The sequence below is a fragment of the Branchiostoma floridae genome, chromosome 17 (assembly GCF_000003815.2).
Source record: "Branchiostoma floridae strain S238N-H82 chromosome 17, Bfl_VNyyK, whole genome shotgun sequence".
Lineage (NCBI taxonomy): Eukaryota > Metazoa > Chordata > Leptocardii > Amphioxiformes > Branchiostomatidae > Branchiostoma > Branchiostoma floridae.
The window spans coordinates 9697491-9722436 of NC_049995.1; the positions used below are offsets into that span (position 1 = coordinate 9697491).

At 39.5% G+C, this 24946-nt stretch overlaps 3 protein-coding genes across 3 annotated transcripts in view; 1 reads left to right on the forward strand and 2 right to left on the reverse strand.

Annotated features, from left to right (window-relative positions):
* Positions 1-3148: 3148 nt before the first annotated feature.
* Positions 3149-3595, reverse strand: LOC118405046 (serine/arginine-rich splicing factor 6-like). Its single transcript, XM_035804447.1, has one exon. It carries the CDS (start codon positions 3593-3595, stop codon positions 3149-3151), a length of 447 nt encoding a protein of 148 aa, XP_035660340.1.
* A 4052-nt stretch (positions 3596-7647) lies between these two features.
* Positions 7648-13003, forward strand: LOC118404578 (E3 ubiquitin-protein ligase TRIM71-like). The gene is made up of 3 exons (XM_035803756.1): positions 7648-8993; positions 9440-9561; positions 9985-13003. Exons 1-3 carry the CDS (start codon positions 7880-7882, stop codon positions 11011-11013), a joined length of 2265 nt encoding a protein of 754 aa, XP_035659649.1. The 5' UTR covers positions 7648-7879; the 3' UTR covers positions 11014-13003.
* Positions 11355-24946, reverse strand: part of LOC118404579 (tetratricopeptide repeat protein 39C-like) — a 14936-nt gene continuing 1344 nt past the window's right edge. Inside the window, exons 2-14 of the mRNA XM_035803757.1 lie at positions 22833-22881; positions 21368-22152; positions 20830-20900; positions 19919-20016; positions 18892-18985; positions 17932-17986; positions 17775-17827; positions 17398-17507; positions 16390-16522; positions 15735-15832; positions 14788-14892; positions 13943-13981; positions 11355-13315 (exon numbers count right to left, since the gene is read on the reverse strand). Coding sequence (XP_035659650.1) covers positions 13184-13315; positions 13943-13981; positions 14788-14892; positions 15735-15832; positions 16390-16522; positions 17398-17507; positions 17775-17827; positions 17932-17986; positions 18892-18985; positions 19919-20016; positions 20830-20900; positions 21368-22152; positions 22833-22881 — 1822 coding nt within the window. The 3' untranslated portion in view covers positions 11355-13183. The remainder of the gene's footprint in view (positions 13316-13942; positions 13982-14787; positions 14893-15734; positions 15833-16389; positions 16523-17397; positions 17508-17774; positions 17828-17931; positions 17987-18891; positions 18986-19918; positions 20017-20829; positions 20901-21367; positions 22153-22832; positions 22882-24946) is intronic.

Consider the following 24946-nt stretch of genomic DNA (forward strand, 5'->3'; position numbering starts at 1 on the left):
CGCCGCCCAACGGTTAAAATTATCATTGCAGGAAAACCCGCATCCGTCATGGTCAAAACTAACTTGGATGGTATCACATCAAACAGTCCATACAAGATCGATGCACAAAGTCTGGAAGACTGGTATCATTCACCAAGTTGACTACTACATGTACATCGAACTAGTTTCCCTTCTACAACTACGGTCATGGCTACATGTTTAAAATTAATGATGTCGTCATCCATAAAACTTACCTGCCGTGGCCTTGCTGACATTGTATTTCCATGTCCCGTGAACAGCAGTACAGAAGAGGTTGGTGCCCATCATAAGCTGTGGTGTTAGAAACTACTGCACGAGTCTCCCAACAAGACGATGTGTCAGCTCTGGCCCGTGGGTCTACCTGGACAAGCTCAGCCAGTGGTGACCAGAACTGCATGCAAAGAGACAGAATAATCTTTGTGTACTATTCACAGCGTCACACCTGTCTCCGCGCGCCACAGACAGGTGGTCAGTTAACTCAATTTTGGAGGGTAACCAATCAGAGGAGTTATGCAAATGTACACGTATGCTAATGAGTGCAGGGGTATAAAAGGGAAAGATACTATCACAAAAAAGGCGCACAGTTTGACTTTGGGGAGGAAGATAAAAAGGTGGTTGGCAGAAACAGGCGAAAATTAAAGTCGGGTCAATTAGGGACAGTAGGAAGGGTATGAGGGTGTTGAGATATAAAGAAGAAGGTATCTTTACCCTAAACACCCAACCATCCTCTCTAATTTCTTATGGCTTGGGAAAAGTACTCGCCTCGCTCTCTGCTCAGGGATGGAGACTTTCCGCACTCCTTATCCCTCCATCACCTGTCTGGGACGCGGGGTATGGGTGTGGTGGTATGAATCTTCCACTATATCAATCTAACCATGGCATAATTATAGTTGACCAGCGTTTGATGTCCAATTAAACTTAAGGTTAGCAAGGAGGTTGAAAACCTTCTTGAGGTTAGTTATTTACCCTGTTACAAAGAAAACCTTCCTGTGGATGCGGGTTTACCTGCAATGATGATTTCAGCCGTTTAACGGCGCTTTTCTTCTTAAGATACACCAGCCTAAAGGATACACAAAACTTTCTTGTTCCTAGATCCTCATTCTTGCGACAAAAAGGCTTGTCCAAACAAGAAATACATCTTTATGTACAAAATTCGTCTTTGAATACAAAAGAAAAGAAAGACATATAAAAGAAATATTCTAATGAATAAAGACGCACTTACTCCCTGCAAATCAGAGTTGCTTGGAGTGTATTGACTCTCTCAAGAAAGATGCTAAAAATGCCCGCAAACATCCGGCCAGCACAGTATCACACTGTGTACGACTTGAAGGACATGTTGCAATACCAACCAGTGTAGACAGGTGGCGCTGTGAGACCGCCTGTAAAGTCATGTCCAAACTTTGTAATGTTTACACATTTATTCCAGCCATGTAACTTTCCTCTTACGCTACTTGTTTGTTCTAATTGTGTTTCATCTACAAATGAAAAGAAGTTACGAATGTGTGCCTTGTATGTCAGGAAGGTGGAAATCGGGTTCTTGGTCCCTTAGCATAAGGAGCTTTTATCAAGATTGATAAAAGCTTCTTGCTTAGCAAGACAACTTTCCCAGCCAGAGAAGGCCAATTGCTTATTATGCTCTTTTGTTCTTTGTGGCTTGGGTGGTAAGGGTTTACGATTATGACTTACAATTGTATTTTGGCCCCGGTTCTAATTGTCTACAAGAGTATAAAGGGGTTGCATTTCATTTGCTAATCGACGTGCAGTCTGATAACAGTTATTAGACTGCACGTCGATCATTAAACAGAAGGTCACTAGTCACAAACATGCGACTAAAATATATGATGCACAAAGTAAAGGTGTTTGTCTTTTGAATCCAGCTTAACTTAGAAACGTACCAGAAATATTTTACATGACATTGTGCTGTTCTGGTTAGAGTCTGTTGGAAGCTCTGTCTGTTGTGTTTACTAGTATTGTCAAATAATATACTCCACGATCCAATAAAGCCATTCTAGCTTTGTGCAAATCACTTTCAAAGTCACATTTTCGTACTTCTAGCTCTGTATAGTCAATCAATTCAAATTGTTACAAATGGTATCTGTATTAATATTGTATCACACAATCGATTGACATAAATCAGCTAAAATAGAATACTCTGTGTATAAGTATTAGTGAAAGGGCGTTTTACTATCCACAGCCAAATGTCAGTATTAGCGACGGAATGCCCGTGGATTTCACCCCTACATATTGATGAAATCCACAGCCAACCAAATGTCAATATTAGCGGCAGAATGCCCGTGGATTTCATCACTACATACAGATGAAGTCCACAACCAAATGTCAGTATTAGCGACAGAATGCCCGTGAATTTCATCACTAGATACTGATGAAGTCCACAGCCAAATGTCAGTATTAGCGACAGAATGCCCGTGATTTTCATCACTACATACTGATGAAGTCCACAGCCAAATGTCAGTATTAGCGACGGAATGCCCGTGAATTTCATCACTAGATACTGATGAAGTCCACAGCCAAATGTCAGTATTAGCGACGGAATGCCCGTGGATTTCATCACTACATACTGATGAAGTCTACAGCCAAATGTCAGTATTAGCGACGGAATGCCCGTGGATTTCATCACTACATACTGATGAAGTCCACAGCCAAATGTCAGTATTAGCGACGGAATGCCCGTGGATTTCATCACTACATACTGATGAAGTCCACAGCCAAATGTCAGTATTAGCGGCGGAATGCCCGTGGATTTCATCACTACATATCGATGAAATCCACAGCTGTGGAGTTCATCAATCCACGGTCCTTGGATATACCTCACAGAGATTAACAAAACGAATTACTACTATTACAAAACTACTGCCATCAAACTAAAGTCCAAGTGTCAGTTCAAAACGCCGGCGGCCTAAAATATCTAATGCAAAGTTAAATGTCTAATAACTCAGAACTACCATTTTTCCAACATGCATTGTTACTATAGCGTCCGTATTCGTCAGTCCTTTTCCTTGCAGTTACAATCCTCAAGTCCATATTCATTAGACCTTTTCCTTGCAGTTACAATCCTCAAGTCCATATTCATTAGTCCTTCTCCTTGCTGATTCACCATATCGGTAGTGCTTCATGCAGGCTGAGACTTCACCAGTTTGATCTTACAACCATAGATTTCAGTCCCGTCAAGCTTACGCCAGGCATTCTCCATGTCTTGGTAGGTGGAAAATTCCACAATCCCCTCATTCCTGTTCTGCTTGTGCACATCAGCAAAGGTGACTTCTCCAGCTTGCCGCACGTAATCCTTCAAGTCCTGCCAGCTACAGCGACTGGACAAGTTCTTCACAATCAGGCGGTAGTTAGTGCGGACAGGCGAGCCATATCTTTTCTTGCCCTTCGACCCCTGGCCGCCTCCATGGCCGCGATACCCTGGGCCAAAGCCACGCTGGCTCCCTCCATACGATCTGCCACGAGTCGGCACGACCATTGTAGCTGTACTCGCTCGATCTGAATCCACGGCTGCTCCTGTCGCAGTCCCCGTCCCGTCTGTAACCACCGCGTCCTCCTCCGTCACCATGGCGACCGAATGCTGGTCCGTTATTGGTGGGACTATCCTCCAGTCCCCTGCGGATGTGGGTTCCTGACCGAACTTATGTGTTGGAGCTATCTGTATCAGCTTGGCCGGGTTTGGGATGTCACGTCCGAGGATGACATCTCTAACTTTCGTTCCTTCTTTTTCTCTTCAGCTTCTATCTTCAGTTTCTCCATCTCTACCTGTCGTTCCTTCCCTCTCTCTTCAGCTTCTAACTTTAACTTTTGCATTTCTCTTTCCTTGGCTCTCTCCTCCCTCTCCAGTGCCTGCTGCACATACGTTTGCAAAGCCTCCTCCTTCAGGCCTAGTTTCGAACCCGCCTCGATATATTCTTCCATCTTCCCTTTTTTGATGAGTTTACTGATTTGTTTCGGCCCGTCTGACTGACGTTCTTTTGGTATCATGCACACACAAAGAAGATACTTGTTGCCATACTAATTGGCAATCCTTCTAAATAAATAGATAAATAATCCGCTGATATCGTCGTCTTTAACAGATTATTTAACTGCTATTCTGCTATGTAGATTACGATCCATCTACCCAAACATACACTATCGTCACTTTCAAACCTACCTGAACCGACAGCTACAGTACAAGTCAAATCAGATTTAAAGACATATGGTGATTATTCAAATTATATGCACTTTGGATTTGTATTCATGATGTTGAAATGTGTTTTTGTTTCAATGCGTATGCGACGTTAAGGATTACTGTAAATGCAGAAATGTTCGCGGTGGATTAATGTTCGCGGTTTTCGCGGTGACCACTTTATCGCGAACTTAAAACCACCGCGAACATTTTTCTATTACGGTATTAGACTGCACTCTGCGTAACTAAGGTGGTCCAGGCCATGTTACAGCTATCACTTGGGGTCGGAGTGAAAATGGGTATAAGTCAGCCATACGCATTTCAAATTGACTCAAATTTGCAGGAGGGTTAGATTGGATGTGTATCGTTGCGTCTAAGTATTTTTGGTATTGATATATTGTATTAATTTGTTTGTTTTAATAAATTGATAAAGTCATTTTTGGGGGTAGAAAATGTAGTTTAAAGAACCATTCCTAAAGTTCAATGCTTGTTTTTTTGTGTGTATAGCTGCTAATACTTACCGTTGAACAGAAACTGGGTGATTCTAATGATACTATGTTTCCTTCTCCTGAAAAATCATTATTTGTCTATGTTATTGATGGATATTTTAGGGGAGTTCTTTCCCTTCTGGCTTATATAAAATCTACGGAATCATTTTCCTAGTTTTTTGGCTGTTTTTAGAGTAGACAAGGACATGGCCGATCATCAAACGTTATTTTGGTCTTTCCTGAAAGGTTACTATAGTCCTTTAAAATGGTTTAAAGTTTGTACTATAAATTTTACCTACAGAGGCATGTTCTCCAACCAATCAATCTGACAGCCTAATTACTTAGTTTATTTAGCACCTCCTTGAGAAGCAATTATAAGTAATTGACACTTGCATCGGGGCTCAGCTGGTGCTATTGTTATGCGTAGTGTGGTCTGTCAGGTTTGTCTTGCGCTTTTCACCTTACCATACTCCAATGCCCATCCAAAAGTTTTTTTAAACACAAAATAATGACATGAAAAGACAACTGTAAAATTTACAAAAGTTACATTTCGATTAATGAAGGCCCAGGAATTCCTTTTGTTTCCTTTAGCGGTCGAAGTACTGTTCATATAGCTGCGCACATAACTAATGATCGAAGGTGAACTGAATGAGTGAATTCTATGTACATGTAGTTAATTTTGGTGATAAAATGAAGACCTAAAATATCAACATATGTGTGGCTTCTTCATCGATATTTTGCTTCATTCGGTGTCCCGGGGCTGTAGTGAGACCCCAGGAATAGACAAGATCGGCAGCGCATAGTGTCAAAAAGACTTTACATAGAATGTAGTACATGTATTAGGAAAATTTGGATATGAGTCAATCGGCAATACACATTGTAACTACAGAGTAGACATTATTACTAGTAATCAGTTTGAGTTGGTCATGTCCATTGTATGATGCAATACAGATAATTTCTGCAACAATTTGAATTGATAAAGGTGATATAGCGTTTGAAAAAAAGGTACCTTCAATTTGGTTTTTAAAAAGCTACGTTTTTTTCCGATTGTAGAGCATCTACTAAAAGACTCTTCTCAAAAGAATACACATAAAATATTTCGATTTTGTTATAACTTTATGTGAGCACTATTCATTCATATATTTGTCGTTATACACGCGTACGGCACCGCACATGTCTATCTCGCTATTAAAGACTGATCGACACCATAGCCGAACGTTTTATAACATTTTGGAGGGCTGATAAGAAGGAATACCATCTAAACCAACGTTTGAATTACAAATGTGCAACAATATTGTGATAAATACTAGTAGTAAAAAAGCAAATAGAAAATTACACCAACTCGGTTTCGAACCCGGGTCAAAACAAAGTTCACATGTAGTACTAGTATCAAACCCTTACCAACTAAGCCACAAAGACTTGTGCTGGAAGCGGGGTAATTCCGATGTACATGTACAAGGTCTGTTGTTTTAGTATTGTTTGTGCTTGATTGGAGAACAAAAGATCATTGTCCTCCTCTGGCTGGGAAAGTTGTTTTTACCAAAGGAATTAGACAATAATCGGAGCCGATTCGCAGCTGCCTGTCTGGGAATTTTGTCTTAGAGAAAGAGTTACGTGTAGCTATTTTGTGCGGTTTCAACCAGGTGAAATTAATAAAAGCATCCTTGAAGCATCCGCGACAAATTTTTCCCCATCAGTGCAAAAGTTATTCTCTGACTTGAGACAATAACGTCAACTGTCTAGACAATGTGTTCACAAAAGCAACAACTGAAATATCGAGGTTAAAACCCTAACCCTTATTTAACCTCCTTGGAAATATTGTGTATTGGATAAGATCAACACAAAAATATCTTTAATACTCGTGTAGGATGATATGCCCAATTGAAACTTTTTGAGACATTTTTTGGAAGTCTTAGTTTTCACGTACACAGTCAAGGTTATTTTTTATTTATAGACAAATAGTATGAACTATACAATAACCGCAGGTCTGTACATAAGAAAAAATATTGCATGCTTTATTTCTAGTCACAAAACGAACACCTACACATTGACACATACAGCCCTGTCTTGTCCTTTGCTTTGTATTTGCTGGGCCATCTTGGAAATGGAGTCCGGAGGTAAAGCAATTAACTCACCAGGGGAAATTAGCACGTGATTGGGATGCAAAACTGGGAGGGGAACTACTGCATATTTACAAGCACCTAACTCGCACTTGATTCATTACAATATTCAAGTACCTAATCATCATATTTAAATGAGGCATTTGGCAAGACAGGCCTGGGCCACCTTAGTCGCGCAGAGCAGTCGATGGTGTTACCGCGAAATTAAATCCTTGCGAACTTAAATGCATTTACAGTAATCAAATGAGGGCGCATTTTCAAATCCATAGGAGTTGCCTATTTTATATATTACTTATATATATATAGCTGCATAGTATTTTACTTATACGTATACGTGTGTGATTGATCGGTCAGTCACTGATATCCGTCTACGGCTGCATATGTTCACTGTGCTGGACCGTAAACTGTATGTCAATACCTGGTGAATAGAAAGTGCTCATATTTCCACGCTGCTATGCATATGTAATTGCTAGAATTTAGGCCATGAGCACGTGTGCAATTTCTAGCTGTCTTGTTATGAATGTACCATGTGTCAGTCACTATGTACCATGTGTCAGTCACTATGTACCATGTGTCAGTCACTATGTACCATGTGTCAGTCACTATGTACCATGTGTCAGTCACCACGCACGTAAAAGTCGTACGTCGGCGGGATAAATAGTATTAGTGTTTCCATAAGTTCTTCTGGTGTCCGCTTTGGAATAGTCATACATGTACCCCTATGGCTAGAAAATTGCTATCTATAATAACTAAGAAAACTGTGTAAGGGAAACGTTAGCTTTTGTACGGTTAAGTGGCAACCGCATCATGTGACCAACGCGTAAATAAAGGTAACGTCATTGACATGCTCACCTTGTTTGGGTGAAAGTTCAACGTTCAAAGTCCTGCTTCCCCCTACATTTGTTCACCTTAAGTTCTTCCATCATTTGAGTAACAGCTTAAGGTATCAAAGTTTGAATTCGCCGCTTGCCACTTCTTTAATTTGTAGTCTTCTTTATCTTTGAACTTGATCAAACATTTTGTTTCTTCTACGTCTTGTTCCGGACTCAGTCAACCATCTCGAAACGTTCAAAATGGCGGAATCAAAACTTCTGAATCGGCTCTCAGAAGATTTTCTCGAGTGTCAGATCTGCCTGCAGCCCTACCGCCGACCAAAGGTACTGTCTTGTCTTCATTCCTTCTGTCAGCAGTGTCTTGAAGAGTTTCTTAAGAGACAAACGGTAAAAACTGAGCTGGATTGCCCCACCTGTCGCAGCAAGACTTTACTTCCGGGTGGCGGGGTCGCGGAACTGAAAGATAATTTCTTTGTGGAAAGTCTGAAGGACACGGTTGGCGTCCACAAGAAGCTGACAGATGAAGCAGAGGTTCTCCTTTGTGGTAGCTGTGAGACTAAGACTGGGGCGGAGTCTTTCTGTATGGAATGTGGCGACTTTCTTTGTGACGAATGTGCCGCAATACACCGTCGCATGAAAGTCACAAGGGGTCACAAGATAGTCGGAGTAGAGCAGCTCAAAGCCGACTTTGACAATGTTAGGATCAAGCCTCGTCCCCTGCCACCGTGTAAGATCCACTCACAGGAGACTTTGAAATTGTTCTGCATCGATTGTAGCGAGGCTATTTGCCAGATATGCACCGTATTGTCCCACAAAGACCACAAGTACGAGTATTTCACCGACACAGCCGCCAAGGAAAAAGAAGACATACTTGCTCTTCTTGAGAAAACAAAAAATAAGTTGAGGGATCTTAAGAATGCTGAACAACAAGCGCTCGCACAGAAGAACGTGTTTGAGAAACGAGTCAAGGAAACTGCCGAGAAGATCAAAAGCAAAGCAGAGCAAACGATAACGGAGGTAAATCAGCGAGAGGCAGAGTTACAGAGTTACGTGACTACATTGAGCAAGGCCCGGAATAAAGAGTTCTCCACGGCTATAGAAGAGATAGAAACGGCGACTGTGGCGTTAGAGAGCGCGGCAGAGTTCGGACGGAACATCGTGGAACACGGGGCGGAGTTTGACATTATGGCGGTCGGTGCCCAGGTGAGCTATAGACTGAAGAAACTGTTACAGGTAGAGGCTGCCAACATAATAGAGGAATTACCTAAGAAGACCTACATCGCTTTTAAGGAGGAGGAGACGTCAATTATGGCTAAACCTCGTCTGGGAGAAGTCAAGACAAAGAAATTTGAAGGTAAGCTGTGCGTTTTCAAGAGTATGCATTATATATATACATAATCGTCTATTCAACAACATTTTCATTCATAGTACTCAGTCTGCTGTGCTCAGTGTGGCGTTTGAAATAGACATCGGTATCTTACCGGCATCTAATGTTTTACGTCTATATCCTGCTAGTTACAATTGTCTATTGTGTATAGTTGTTGTGCATGTAAATTTATCACATGTTGTAAACTCAGCGATATTTAGAGGTGTTCTGCAATGTTAATTTAAAATAAAGGTTGAAGAAAGATTGAAGACGTGTTGTATTCTCTTTGTAATCTGCATCTTTTGACACATATTAGCTATAAACTATTAATCTTTATCGTGCAAAAAATGACACTTAGATGTACGGCTGGAACTTTGAACTGATTTGGAAGAGTTAATGTTTCTCTCCTTTTACTCCTTTTATTATATTATTAGACTCTGTCAAGCCTTTTAGCCACTGGATCGCATCAAGAGATGTCCATACCCACGGTAAAGACCACGGTCATGTGCCTGAAAATTATGACATCCACTTTGAGCCTAAAGTGTCACAGTTACAGGTAAGATTTTTCACAACACTGTTGTGTTGTCTTTGCCCCAGTTATATTTTCGAAATCCTCAATAAATTGTAGCGTAGTCAAGTACAATGTTTTATATACATGTATATCTGCATTTAGGAATAATGGTATACATGGTTGCTAAACGTACTGCCCTTTTACTATCAAAGGCTCTTAGATAGGTTTATTATTAGATATCAAGTACATGCAGTGCGGTAGGGATGTGCCCATTTCAAGATGACACTTTTAAGATGAATACTTACCAGCTTAAACATATTTAGAACCCAAGAAACAGAATCTTAGACAACATACGTCATGTAGTAACAGAATAGCACGTGAACTTTTTAGCGCGTTTCGTTTTTAACCCATACAAAACAATATGTCTATGGTAACCACTACTCACACATTGTTTTGTCTTTCCTTGAGGGATTCGGTCAGCTGTTCAAGACCAAGCCACCAGCTGCAGCTTCGAGTGGGTCCGTTTTCGGAAAGGCCTCGCCAGCTAAAGGAGCGGGTTTTACATTCGGTGGTCCAGCCAAGCCGGCAGAATCCTCAGGGTTCGGCTTTGGTGGCCCAAGAATCGGAAGTCGTCCAGCTACTGGTATACGTACAGGATTTAGTTTCGGGGTTAAGGCAGATGAGACGTCCTTCAATTCTTTATCTCCGTTTTTCAGTCAAGCTGGAAAGCAAATGCCGAGTATCAATGATTTGGCCAAGCAGTCACTCCTGGGTGCAGAGACGGGTCCGTTAGCAGATGCCCCGAAGCAGACAGCGACAGCCTTCGGTGGACAGGATAGCATGAGCGGTACGGCTTCCCCTAGCACACTGTTTCGCACTTCAACAATAGATACATCAATGTCGACACTCTCTGTTAAGGAGATGGCTAACCAAGTTGGAGGATTCAAGTTTACCTTTAGTCCTGAGAAGATCATCCCCGCATCTAAAACAAGTGCCAAAAGCCCACTAAAAAGTCCAACCAAAAGCCCCAACAACGACGACGACTCCAAACTTCCTGAAAGGATCGAACTCAAAACCGGAGAAGAGGAGGAGGAACAGCTGTTCAAGTTTCGAGCAAACTTGTTCTGCTGGGATAAAGACTACAACGAGTGGAAAGAGCGAGGGGTGGGAGAAATCAAGATCCTACGCCACAAGACGACAAACCGTTCCCGTGTGCTGATGAGGCGCGAAAAGGTGCTGACGGTGTGCGCGAACCACGTCATTAACGGAACCATGTCCCTGCATCCAAGTTCCGGATCCGACCGGTCTTGGGTCTGGACGGCCTTTGACGCAGCAGAAGAGGAACCAAAGGCAGAGCAGTTCGCTGTTCGGTTCAAACTCCCTGAAACCGCGGTCGAGTTCAAGACACACTTTGACCAGTGTGTCGAAAAAGCAAAGAGGTATTCTTCCCCAACCAAATCAAGTCCGGAGAATATCTCTCCCGTCCAAAAACCCTAGGACGAAAGATTGACTGTATATTGGGACGGGAGCAAGTCCGAAACTCCGTCCGCAAACTTTCCGTGGATCCGTTGGGGAATTCAATGGACCCGGAGCAGTCCAAACATATTGCGAGGAACACTAAGGCCATGTTCATTCAAGAGAACAGTTCGCAGTCAGCTTTTAAAGTTTCTTAAGGATTGGGCAGTATACTGGCTCCTTATCTCACTGCGCTTGGAACACTGGTGTGTCACTGTGGGGTTCGAAAGAGGCTCAACGAATTTCAGAGATGAAGAAGAGACTTTAACAGTATTCATTACTGTACACTTTTGTAAGTAGGGAAATAAATTTGAACACCATAATGATTTTCCCTTTTTTTAATCACATAATTTTAATAACAAGAAGCAGCAATTTACACCACACTTTCACCATACCAACATTTTTCTAGCTGTTCACCACAATCATTGAACAAATAGCTGATGCATGTATTAACTATATATATATATGTAATTTTAGAAAGAAAAATTTCCAGCAAATTGTAAAGACAGGCTACAAGTTTCAAATTTTACAAATAGTACTACAAATGTTTTGGTATATACGTCAAGATTGTGTCAAATTGACGATGCCTAAGCCAAGACAAATGTAGAAATTAAGCACTTTTATCTGAATGTCTTTCTGTGTTACGATGTATTTTACATAGCTGTATATACAGTCTGATTGTTTTTTGTTGTCTTACTACATAATTTTGTGTAATAGAATCATGTGATAGACCAACACCGATATCACTATTAACTATGGCGCAAACATACATCTTTAAAGAGGCAATACTTAGTAATATAAGAGACATTTTTCTTGACATTTCAACATGTTCAGCATATCAGATTACTTCAATAATCTTTTCACTGCAAATTGTCAATAAAACAATCAAATCTATTACAATTCTAGCTTACAAATCTGCAATAGAATATTCTGAGAAGTTTTATTAAATCTGACAAATTTCCCTTGAAGCCAGAAAAGCTAATGATATGCTTTAAGTTTATAAATTTCTGCATAGTCAATAGTTAACTATATCTTTAGTTATTATAATTTGAAATTTATCCTAAGAATAAATTTTTGGATTTTATCTATAAGATTTACATACACAAAGGCTGATTATCTGTATTCAAATCACAAAACAGATTTTAATATTAAATTTTCTTCTATATGTATATTGTAGACTAAGTGTAGGTTTTAATTTAGATTGCTTTGATCTAACTAATTTTCAAAAAGAATAGCAAAGTGTCTCTCTTTTACCAATAGTTTTGTCATATTCTCAGAGCCTATCCCATAATAGTACTAGTATAGCATCATCGTGCTACCAAATATGGGCAACACATAATCATGTGACCCAGAGGTTATGATTTGAACACTGTTGGAAGGGCCACCTTTTTTTACACTAAAAATGATACAGGCAAAAAAATCAGTAAACAGTATAGTGAATATATATTATGATTCTGTCTCTAGTCAAAATTACCTACATCAAAATCAACTTCAATCTATTATAATTGTTATTTTTCACAAGAAATTGTCTTATTTTTGGGGTTTGCTCTCTAGCTTGGAAGAAATATTGAGAGATTGAAACATAATTTTTCTATTTTGTCGCAGTGATTGACTGAGAGTGGTCACTTTGTCATAATGCAACATTCACACGTATACATTCTTTTTTTTATGGAGAGCATTTTGTTTTCGGTTCTAAATTAAATTCTATCCATAGTTGAATCTCCAAAAAAAAACAAGACGGAAATTAAACGTTTTGTCCAGGGCTATAGCTAAATATGTATAACTTTTTTCTTACCTGCAAAGCTCATTTATCGAAGATTTTTTGGTGGCACTGTATTGGCTGTCTAAGAAAAAAAAAATACTAATTTAAAACACTATCATCATGTAATTCCTGGCATAAGTCATAGTATATGTATTTCTTGCTGGACAACAAATTCAAAAACAGTCCCACTGAAAATAAATGGGCTTTTCAGGAAATAAGAAAGATGACTGCCCTGTCAACCCAACACCCTCCAACAGAATGGTACATTCCATTCTACAGATCTAAAATCACAGTAAGATTGGAACAAACCATTCCGGTTTCACATAGAATATGGTAGGATTAAAGTAATGAACTGGCAAGAAAACATTCAATGAATGGTATGTCGCAGTTTCAGTCATCGTCTTCGACTTCCTTGTCTTCGTCTGGTTCTGGTTGTTCGACGGGAATGTCCTTCATGTGGCGTAACACCGCGTGGACACGGATACGCAGGCGGTTCTCAAAGTCGTAGTCCTTGTAGCCATCCTGCGAACATGCAATCAAGTAAAAACATTTTACAGATATATAGGTATTGCCTCATATATGATTAACAGTTTGTGATAGCTTGCATGTTTCCAGGGCCTAAACGGGCCATCCTCAGCTCCAGAACCAGAAATTCATTTTTGGGATTCAGGTTAAAAAATTGGATGCACCAAAAAAATTTTGAGTGCACCACTTAAATTTAAGTAATAACCTAATAATAAAACTTAGTTACAAGCCATCAAATTCTAAAACAAGTACCATAACAGACATCTTTATTATCTTTCTAACACTCAGATGTCAAGATTATGATGTATACTAGAGAAGTATACTTTGATGTTTTTACATGTATTACATAAACCTAAGAAAATAAAATAATTGGGTGCACAGCTCCAATTTTGGGTGCACATGCACCCAGTATTTCGAGCCCTGTACCCCCAAGGAAATTCTTCAACAGCTCTCTCAAGCCCCCTCCTTTGGTTAGACACTTTTAAACACAATAAATGTTCAACTGTAAAACGTAGTGCGATGGATTTAGTAAGCACTTAGTTCCTTAGCCAGATGGATAATTATGAAAATCATACTTATTTTCAGATGTGACAATATCATACACCATTATGTATATTTACTCACCTTTGCTTTGATTAGAAGGGCCTTTCCTTGGTCATGTGTCTGAGGTGAAACATGAAAATATGGTTCATTAGCATGGTCTGCAACTTTTTATGTATTTTACATTTACGATTTACAGATATACTATTTTTATAACTCAAAACATTAAGACATGCTATACTAAATAAAATAGGGAAAAGACAAGTTCTTTGTATAGTATTAACAGGTTATTTTTTAAAATCATTTTTCTATTGCATTTTACATGTAAAATATACAGTACACATGAACAAAACAAAAGGACATTGACAAAAAAATAAACCATGGATGCAACGGGAAAGTAAAAGACAATGGAGGGTACAAGTTACTTAATTAATATATAGGAAATATACAGACTGAAGTATGTAGCAAAATAATGAATACACGAATTTATGTATCTCAAACAATAAATAAATGAATGAGCCAAACAAGAACGTTAGGAATTGTTACAAATGAAAAAAAAAATATTAGTGGAGCTATACAATGTGTATCCAACGTTGAATACAAGATGTAATTAAATGTAAAATTATCAAACAATAGTAGCAGACAACACGTTCATAGGATAAGTCAAAATGCAACTTAGATAAATTAAGGCAAAATCAACAATGTCGGTACAGATTCTTTGTAACGTGGTAATCACCTTACATGTAGCTCTAGTCTTTTAGACAATCCCAATGAACAGTGAGCAACGACCAAACATCCTGTCCAAATGACTGCAATCATTTCCATGCATGTCAGGTGAGCAAAACAGCCGGAAATCAAACTCACAACCTCTATGTTGAAATATGTTTCCTACCCTAACTGGACTACATATTAAAGATAGAAGACCTCACCTCTGCTTTCTCCAGGTACAGAACTCCTAACTCATAACAGGCGAACGGTGCCACATGTTGTTCCTGGTGTGGACTGGAAGACTTGGCCAGGGCAGCTTCGAAACACTGCAATCAAAACAATAAAAAGTCACCATCAATTCCTTACAAGTACTTCAGAATAGTGTATAGGGATGCCCTGATAGTGGAAACTTAAGGGAAACATAGAAACACCAGCACAAAAGGAGATATCTCCTGTTTGTAATTATTTTCCTATTTTCCTTGAATGAGTGTTCCTAATGTTTGCTTTGGAGGATATATAATGTATACAGGGCTCTAGCCAGCGTCCGTTTTTCCATCAATTGACGGAAATTTGCTGCGTCTGACGGAAAAATTTTAAAACCAATCCGTCAACCTTGACGGACAAAAATCCTTGGTGGAAACTACAGGCGGCTTGGGGACGCCGTCCAAGGCCGTAAAAGCCACATACTGTTTGTTTTGCTATTGTTATGATTGTTGACAGTGTGTGTCAGCGCTGTTTCACATACGATAATCTCATTAAATCCCGTTTTTCAAGGTCTCAATGGCAACGATTACTACTTTGTAGTGTCATAGGGAAAATGAATTTTCGCGGTTTTCACGACGATTGGAATTGGCTGACGGAAAAAAATTCGAGCTGGCTAGAGCCCTGAATGTATATATCCAAAAGGTTTCCTTATCGACAATCAGGGACTATGACTTCAATGTGTTTCTGATGAATTTCATGGTAATCGATCACTCCTGGCAGAAGAGCATATTATTTAGCTGGCGAGTCCTTGTGTTTCTGTCTACTAGGTGGAGTAGTTGGCTCCGGATATTAGCTATGATTCCAATGGTTTTGCATGTGTATCCTTCTTTCATACATTGGAATCACAAATAGAACATTGTCCCAGTATATAATATGTGTCTACTGTATGACTGAGTATACTTACAGTCATGGCCTCGTCCCTATTCCCAAGGATACTGTGGATTGATCCCTCGATCAGGAACCCCATGGAGATCAGACTCTGGTCTGTCACCTTACCACATTCTGGAACAGCAACAAAAACATTCAAAATCCTAGTCAGTTCATCCGTCTATAGTTCTCATCACCTCCTAAAAATGGAGGTACACGTCAACGAAGGTCTTCTTCATGGTCATGATATTGGAAAAAACTCAATACACGACTTAATACATTTGTACACCGTCTTGGGCATTCCACAATCTTGAAGCATCGTTTGTGTTAGTAATACATGAATTGGTGTTACAGTATTCTCAATTTGTCCATGTCTACAGGAGACGTAAATGGATGTATGATTTTGTAAAGCATGCATGTACAAGTGTATGTGTGGTCTGTGTCTGGCACTATAGCTCCAGAACATTTTGAGCAATTGCGATGATATTCCAGTAAGTGGTCAGGAGCCGTTTTTTTACAAGTCCAGAACTGTTTTTTCTTTACCTGCACCTTAATGTTTAAATAAGTCCAGCTTTAGTCTTTCACATACATGTACATGCTGCTCTTCATTAGCATAAAACACAAAAGCTTGAAACAATTCAGTAACAAAATACAATAGTCACTGTGAGTAAGAGACCAAATGAGAGACTGACCTTGTAGCATCTTTTGAAGGTCGTCCGTGTCGCAGGTGGGGAGGGCTCTCCACAAGTACAGGACCTCCAGCGCTAACAACATCACATACTCCCTGGTCTGGTTCTTCTTACCAGCCTTCAGGAACTGCTGGGCCTATCAGAACACACGTTACATATTTCTACATTGTCAATTATTACTGATGGGTATGAAAGGAACATGTTGATTGGTGAACATCATCATGATCCTTGTCAGTCTTCAGGAACTGCTGGGCCTATCAGAACACACATTACATATTGCTACCTGTCAATCATTACTGGTGGGTATATAAAGATTGTGCTGATTGGTAAGAATTATCCCGATCCTTACATGTAATGTAAACCAATCAGGACTCTTCAGGAACTACTGGACCTATCAGAACACATGTAACATATTGCTACCTGTCAATCATTACTGATGGGTATGAGAGAAATGTGTTGATTGGTAAGCATTACCCTAAACCTTACAGGTCTTCAGGAACTGTTGAGCCTATCAGAACACGTTATATATAATTGCAACCTGTAAATTATCACTAATGGGTACAGAAGGAGTGCACTGATTGGTCAGCATCATAGTGTACTCCTGGTTAGATTCTTATTACCTGCCTTCAACAGCACTGAGCCTATCATAACACATGTTACATGACATCCGCAATTCTTCATTTACAGGTATGAAAGAAGCATCCTGATTGGTAAGATGAAGCCATTTGGCTATCACAGAACTGCTTGCCAACCAATGAACAGTTGAATCAATGTCCTACAAAGAGGTGTATTTAATTTGGTGACAAAACACCTACCTGGTTCTTATATTACATAACCAACTAAATATACTTCTGAGTGAGTGAAGCGAACTGAGAGTATAGCAAAAGTTTAGACACACACATTTCAGTTTGCATTTTTCAAACATGTACATAATTATATGTAACAAACAGTTCATTTTGATCGAAAATACAATTTTGATATCGAGATTTTAAATTTCTTGAGTACTCTTACCTTCCTAACGGTGTAGAGTTCCAGTGGGTTCCTCTTCTTCTGTGCAAATTTGGGCACTTGTTTGAACATGTCTCGGGCCTCAGGGATCTTTCCCTGTGCACCATAGCAGACTAGTGGGGAAACAAACAAATCATAAATCAGTGCACATGCATGTGTACAGTTACAAATCAAAAGTCAGCTTTAGTAATAATAATTGATGATTGTTAATGTAAAAGAACAGTAACTGTCATGGAATGATCCATTCTGTTTTACAAAAATTCTCTGCCAGTAATTTGTATGCTAGCCATTATAAGCATTGTCTTTTTAGCAAGCATACAAAATGTACATCAAAACGTAAGGAATTGAATGTGTCTTTTGAAAGAATAGTGGCTTCTTACTTGCTGAGAGGTAAGCATAGTAGCACTGAGACCACCTGGACTCTTCTTTCAACCTTCATGGACAGTAAACAGAATTCATGTTAATTTGCTGCATATTACAAGCCAAATCACACAATTATTAAGATTACAGTTTAAAAAAAAACTGAATGAAACAAACCTTTGAAATCCACTCAGTGCCTCTGCAAAGTTCAACTTCAGTAGCTGGGACCAGCCTACAAAACAGAGAAAAACAAAACAATAAAACAATCCTGGTTTCTGGGTCTCCTATCTCTTCCTTAGGATCGCAGCCTTACCATTACTTGTGGTTCAAAGAGAAGACCTGCCCTTGGTGCTGAATGCCTGTCCCTGGTGCTGAATTGCTGAGAAAGTACCTGGGCTACCTACAACTTTTTAGAAAGGTTTCAATTCATCTACTGACACGAGTATCTAATACCGGCTCAAAAACGAACAAGAAACAGCCATGACTTCAAGTACAAGAGTTACCAAACTAGGATTGATGTGTTCAAAAATTCGTACTTTCCCAGAACTATCGTAGAGTGGAATTTGTTATCACCAAGCACAGTAGGGGCATCATCCCTGGATAGTTTTAAAGAACGCTTGCAGATAGATGTGCAAAAGTTAGGTGTGACAGGTCCTTCGGTGTAATATAACCAGCTGCTGCCGCGCCGCGTGCCTGCGCAGCTGGTGTGTTACGCCGAAGGGCGGTTATACCGGCTATATAGATACAGATACGAGATTGCTCAAATTTATTTCCAGTTTCTCAGTTTCAATGATAAGCATCTTAGACATCATATAATTAGTAAATTGGTTGAGTGTCTTTTTGTCCTATGATATCAGTGGGCACTCTGTTACAACAAAAAGTATTGACAAGCATCTCAAAAGTATTGACAAGCATCTCACAGAACCATAATGATTGTTTTGTTTTTCTTTTTAACAACCTTATTTCCAGTTTCAAGTACATATTTCAGTCTTAAACAGGTAAGCACATTTAGTACTATGTAATGGAATATATCAGCAATAGAAATCGCAAAAGGTTTGAAAAAAATGTATGCTGTTGTCATGTTTAAGAAGTATGGGACTGTCCCTAATGATTATGACCATAATGATTGTTACTTACTGATCTCGTACACACAGAGAAGCTGGATCTCTCTTTGGTCCTTGCAGGCTTCTAGGGCTTGGTTATACACAGCCAGGGACTCTTCATTCTGACACTGCACAAAAACAGAAGGCGAAGGGTCACAATTAGAGCAGGGATCAAAATACCACATGCATATGCAATTTTCTGCATGTAAAATTGCTGTGGTGCAAGTAATCTCACTCTCAGGCCAAACTTGCACCAATGCAAGTTGTTTTCATCCACTGTTACCCAACATTAGAAAAAGCTAACACACACAAAGAATACTAAACAAAAATAACACTGAATGAAAAAAATCCTAAATTTGTTCATGGAGGTTAGACATCCACGATCCAGGTAAACAATATCTAAAGACAATTCCTTCTCTACAACCCTAATAATTCTCAAAGTGCAGGGCTCTAGCCAGCGTCCGTTTTTCCGTCAATTGACGGAAATTTGCTGCGTGTGACGGAAAATTTTTAAAACCAATCCGTCAACCTTGACGGACAAAAATCTGATAAAAGCTCCTTGGTGGACGCTACAGGCTGCTTGGGGACGCTGTCCACGGCCGTAAAAGCCACATACTGTTTGTTTTGCTATTGTTATGATTGTTGACAATGTGTGTCGGTGCCCTTTCGCATACGATAATCTCATTAAAACCCGTTTTTCAAGGTCTCAGTTCAGTCTCTCTAACTCCTGGAATAGTGTTTTCGCGACAATGGGAATTGGCTGACGGAAAAAAATGTCGAGCTGGCTAGAGCCCTGTCAAAGTGTCTTACCATAGGAACTATCCAAACATGGTTTGCATAAGACAACATTTCCATACATTGACTTTGACACATTTAACTTTTTATTCAAGTTAGATGAGCATCTTTGATGGTTTGGAACAAGTAAAGTTTGAATGTTTTTATTTCTTGTCTAGAGAGGTCAATGATCACCAGAGTTTTGTTGCTATGGTAACACTTGTGCATGAGCAGTTTAACATGTGAACTGGCTTATTGTTGATGGAACATGTTGTAAGGTCACTCACCCTGAGTCTGAGAAGTCGACCCTTGAAGAACAGGAAGAGTGCAGATGTCGGGTACGAGGCTTCGTTCTCACGTAAGATCTTCTCTGCCTCACAGAGACCTACACTCAGGACAAATATTTCAAATCATTAAAACTGCCAAATCCGGATATATAATAATATCCAGCACACATATACATGCCCTGTGTGCCACACCTGGATATATCTGGGATAGCGTTTTCCCCGGAAGAAGCAAACTTTGCGCGTGCGTAGCGCACGAACCCCAGAAGTTAGGGACTTCGGCCTTGTTCGGGGTTTCTCTTTGGAGGTCAGCAGCCAACCCTGGCACTGATAGCACTTTATAGCGCTGAAACTCTGGCAGTTTAAAGGTTAACATGCGCGACAAGTAAACGCAAGCAGTTGACTAGGAAGCAGGCTGAAAAATTCTAACTAAAAACCATGTGACTCCACTGCCCACCACAAAAAAAGGTTGGGTCTGCAGGTTTTTCTAGCGGGTAGTACTAGTACCGTACTACTGGTCAGGAAACAGGAATTGCAACATTTAATTCCTAGGCTTACAGTGCCAGGATGATTTCAAGGGCAACATTTGCAAGTAAATACAGAATATTTCACTCAATCTCCTTCTGCATACAACAATAGACTCAGCTAATCATAAATCACCTCAAAATTGAACATTCCAAATATAACTCAACAAATTTCAGGTCACTTGGCTACAAAGAGATGATTTGCTCTAAAAATTTGTCAGGGGAGGAAGAAAAAGCTGCCTTTTTAAAATCAATTTCAGTAAAAGGGAAAAAAAACAGTTCAACAGCTAGATAAAGCATAAATAAAAATTCATGGTATTATTATCAATTATAAAGAAAGAAATAGATGTTTTATTGAATTTCATGTCTTATTTTTGAACCCAAACATACCTTGCTCTGCACCACCACTTCCCAAGGCAAAGAAAGGCGTGGCAACCAAGTGATACCATAGCAACGACAACCTGAAAACAAACAGACACACAAAACTTATTGATAGAATATAACACATTCAGCCATGTCACACACCTTCTGGTTTCTGACTATTGGCCATGTACAATAAGTGTATCAACAGTCACTTTCTGCCAGTCTGTTGGAAAAAATCTACGTGTAGATGCAGGCTAACCTTGGCATCCTACCAGTCTCTTATATATATATATATATATATATATATATATATAACAACTCAGCCCGAGAAACAAACGTGGACAGGCCCAGGTTTGTAGTAACAAATCTGAACACGCAAGAAGACAAACAAACTGACAAAAAACTATACCATTTTACGAAGATATAGAATTACACTCAAGATACTTGATGTAACAGAACAGCATATATGATATATACCCATCCATGTGTACTTACATTTACTCAAACGTACAAAACCATAAGACTTAGCGTAGAAATCAAAGATGTACTAGATGTTAAATCTTACGTTGCCAGTGGTGCTTTCATGTCCTGGCTTTTGCTCGCCGTCTTCAGACACTTCAGCCCGATGTCGCGTTCCACGCGGAACCCGAGCATGTTCACGATCTTGAGCAGCGAGGGCGGGATCATGGATATCGTCAACTGGAAGAGTCCGAAGCCGAAACTCACCGCGCCAAGAAGCCTCCCTAGCGTGTCCGCGGACGGTAAATCCTCTGTGCTCGTCGCCATTGCCATGGCGACGGATTTACTTTTCGAAACTCCGCTCCACGTTTGATTCTTGCTGGGAATGTTTTCACAGGAAGCACTGGTCGTTACGGAACTTTTCGCGGCCTCTCTCGAAATCTCATAGCTTGACTGTGATTTGCTGGGGAGCTGTCGTGGAATAGAGTCCGACTCTCCGTCCGTTAGGCTATCCAAACTCGACTGAGAACCGTTCACCTTCTGTCCCGTCCTCCATTCGCAGTACGCGATCAAGTCCGTCACCTCGCGGTAGGCGCGGTTGTAGATCTTCCACGCTTTCCTCAAGACCCATCCGCCCTTGACGTACGCGGAGAGTTCTTGCTTGATGAACGTTAACATGGCCATGTAGAGCTGACAGTCGCCGATGATGATTTGTCGTTCCAGTCGCTCCGCTACGGTCAGTTGTGCGGATTCCTTCGAGGCTGGTTTGCTGCCCAGCTTGCTCTTGATGGACTCCAAGAAGCCTTCGTCCGTTGCGCAGAGGTTTTCTGTCGACTTCAACATTTGCATGGCAGCTGAGATCTTCTCTTCTTCAAATGTCATAACAGCATGCTAGGAAGAAAACAACATGACAATACGTGTCATATTATTTTTGTGACACAGGCAAAGGTGTAAAAGCCAATCCATATATTGCCATGTTCTTTTTTTACAGTCAAAGTCGAACTTCAATGAATGAATGAATGAATGACCTTTATTGTACATTTGTGCTCAAACAAGCTATGTAGCGCTAGTGATAAGGTACAATTTTGACAAAAAGGTATCTTATATAATTATCATCTCTACATATGCTAATACATTCTAGTATGTACAAGTGAAGTTCAACTTCTTCTCGCTTCTTAAAACAGTTATATATTAAACATAAGGACAGATGGCATCAATAATCTATGGTTTATCTAGTTGCATGAGAAATATGAATTTTTCCGCGGTATTCAAGTATCGGAAATTAGGAAACATATGTTGTATACTTTCAAAAAGGACGTTTCTTTCGTTGTTGTATAAAGTACAGTCAACAATAAAGTGACACTCATCCTCTATCTTATTCAAGTTACAGTATTGGCAGATTCTTTTTTCCAGAGGAATGTGGTTATGTCGGCCTTTTTCAATGTGGAATCTATGCGAACTAATGCGGAGCTTTGTGATGACTGACAAATATACTGTAACTACATGTGTACCAGTGGAATGATGTACATGTACATGTATTTATGATCAGAAGGTAAACTGTGTGAACTTACCATGGTGCTAACAAAACTGGCCCCTGCACTCATCAATGGACTGTACTGTCTGTTGAAGAAGAGAAAATATAGTAATTCAAGTACTTAAAAATAAAAATAAAAAGCATTACTAAGTTTTAAGTATACCTTATAATATCATCTGCTGGAAAAAATATCCTGAAAAGGTCATGGTTTGACGTATATATAACGATTGATCTAACTCCCCATGCAAACACAATACCGTTGCTGTCACAAGCTGTTACTCTAGATCTATACTACAGTACATTGATTTTGGATTAAAAATCTACATTCATATTATATATACACCATCTGTGTTCAATGATTATTCAATCATTGTACTGTGAAACTGTCTGAGCGCTGTTTTACGTATGTTGCTGACACACATGCAGGGCTCGAAATACCACCTGCATATTCAGGTTAGTCAGATAAAATTGGAGCTGTGCAGGTATTTCTGATGTCTACCTGCACCTAACCTGCACTGGTCCATGTACTGTTTTTTTTTACATAAATGAAATGTCCTATGATGTAGGTGTATATGGATTGTTCTTACTCTTAGCTGCATTGGCTGTTACCACCTATCAAGTATAAAAGAAAAAATAGCAATGGTTCCTGAACAATTTTAGTATGAATTGATCCATATGTCTTATATTCAGAGTGGTGCAGGTAAAATTTGTATGGTGAAGGTAACTTTCAATGTTGGTGCAGGTATGCAGAAAAAAGTATTTCGAGCCCTGACATGATAAAAGCTGTGGACAATGCTATGGGTAAGGACTCCAGCTGTGATTTTAAATACATGTACTAGTACTAGTAGAGATCTTTGGAAACGGATATTGATATGGCCTATCAAAAACAATGTTGTGTTTCTGGTAATCCTAGTACCCCAGCAAAAACCCGCTGACCCTAAGCTTTTTTTTTTTCATTCGCTCGCAAGGGACAGAAAGTTTTCGATCATTTTACATTGAGAAGCAAAATTCAAAAACACACTTCTTGAACTCAATACTTACAGAAGACAGCTTGGATAGAACAGTTGTTGTAAGGATCACTTAATATTGTATCTCTTGAAGTCTTTGCTCAGTTTATCAAAGACTAAAATATAACTTTGCTTGTACAATATTTATCTGTATAATTTCAATATGATGTTGAAAATACTACTAGTAGACTACTACTACTGTACTAGTACTACTACTAGTACTAGTAAATAAATTAAACATTTCAGTCACTAAACAGTGCATTTATTGAGTCCCTTTGCCTGAAATCTGTATAAAAAAAATTTGTTTACATCTAATACATGTATAAACATGCGGCACTCCAAGTCAATGGACTATAATAATATAAATTTGATTTTGAACCAAATTCAACCAATCAACTTTAACAATACATATCAAAGAGCAGACAATATTGACATCAAATGTCAGCTATTGAATTACAGGCCAGTAAAAATCCAATATGTCTGCTTTGTTATGGTTGAGTTGGCAGAACTGAAATTTGATTTGTAAGTCGATTGCACCAATTTGTACTGACCGCTTTGGCTTTTGAGTCATACTGTAAATTGTTTTATTTTTCCTAGCACTTCATTTTGAGGTAGAGGGAGGAAACAAGTTTTTTGGTGCTGTTTAAGTTTACAGTAGAAACGTACAACAGTAGTATTTTTTTTTTACAATGGGAACACATGTTCCCCAAGACAAGTCCTAATTTTGTGGTACTAGTAGGGAGGTTGAGGTCACTGTGAGAATGGTAAATATTAAAATTGCAAAGATTTTCATGATCAGAGATACAGATGCAGCATGCAGTAGTGAGTTAATTCATCTACTAGTACTGTAGTACTAATATGAGCAATTTCCAACTAGCTCATGGCTTACTTTAGCCCAGGATGGACGCTATTCTCAATAATAGCGTCCAGGTTCCACCCGTTCAACGGATCCAACATGTGTTCACTGGGCCTTTATTCTTGCCCGTAGCGCCGGATTCTTGAACTCCCTCGATTCCCAACGCACTTACCTGCCTTGACGGGCGAAAAAACAACTCCAGAAGCCCCGAGAAAATCCACACCAGGGCTTCAAAGACAGAGCTCCATTCATAAAAGCCACCGGCCGGCCATTTTTGTCATTATTAAT

Bases quoted from the DNA above. Each gene is read 5' to 3' on its own strand.
- LOC118405046 (XM_035804447.1), bottom strand. From the start codon at position 3,595: ATGGTGACGGAGGAGGACGCGGTGGTTACAGACGGGACGGGGACTGCG.
- LOC118404578 (XM_035803756.1), top strand. From the start codon at position 7,880: ATGGCGGAATCAAAACTTCTGAATCGGCTCTCAGAAGATTTTCTCGAG. The intron at 8,994-9,439 runs GTAAGCTGTGCG...TTATATTATTAG, and splicing joins CAAGACAAAGAAATTTGAAG to ACTCTGTCAAGCCTTTTAGC. The intron at 9,562-9,984 runs GTAAGATTTTTC...TCTTTCCTTGAG, and splicing joins CTAAAGTGTCACAGTTACAG to GGATTCGGTCAGCTGTTCAA.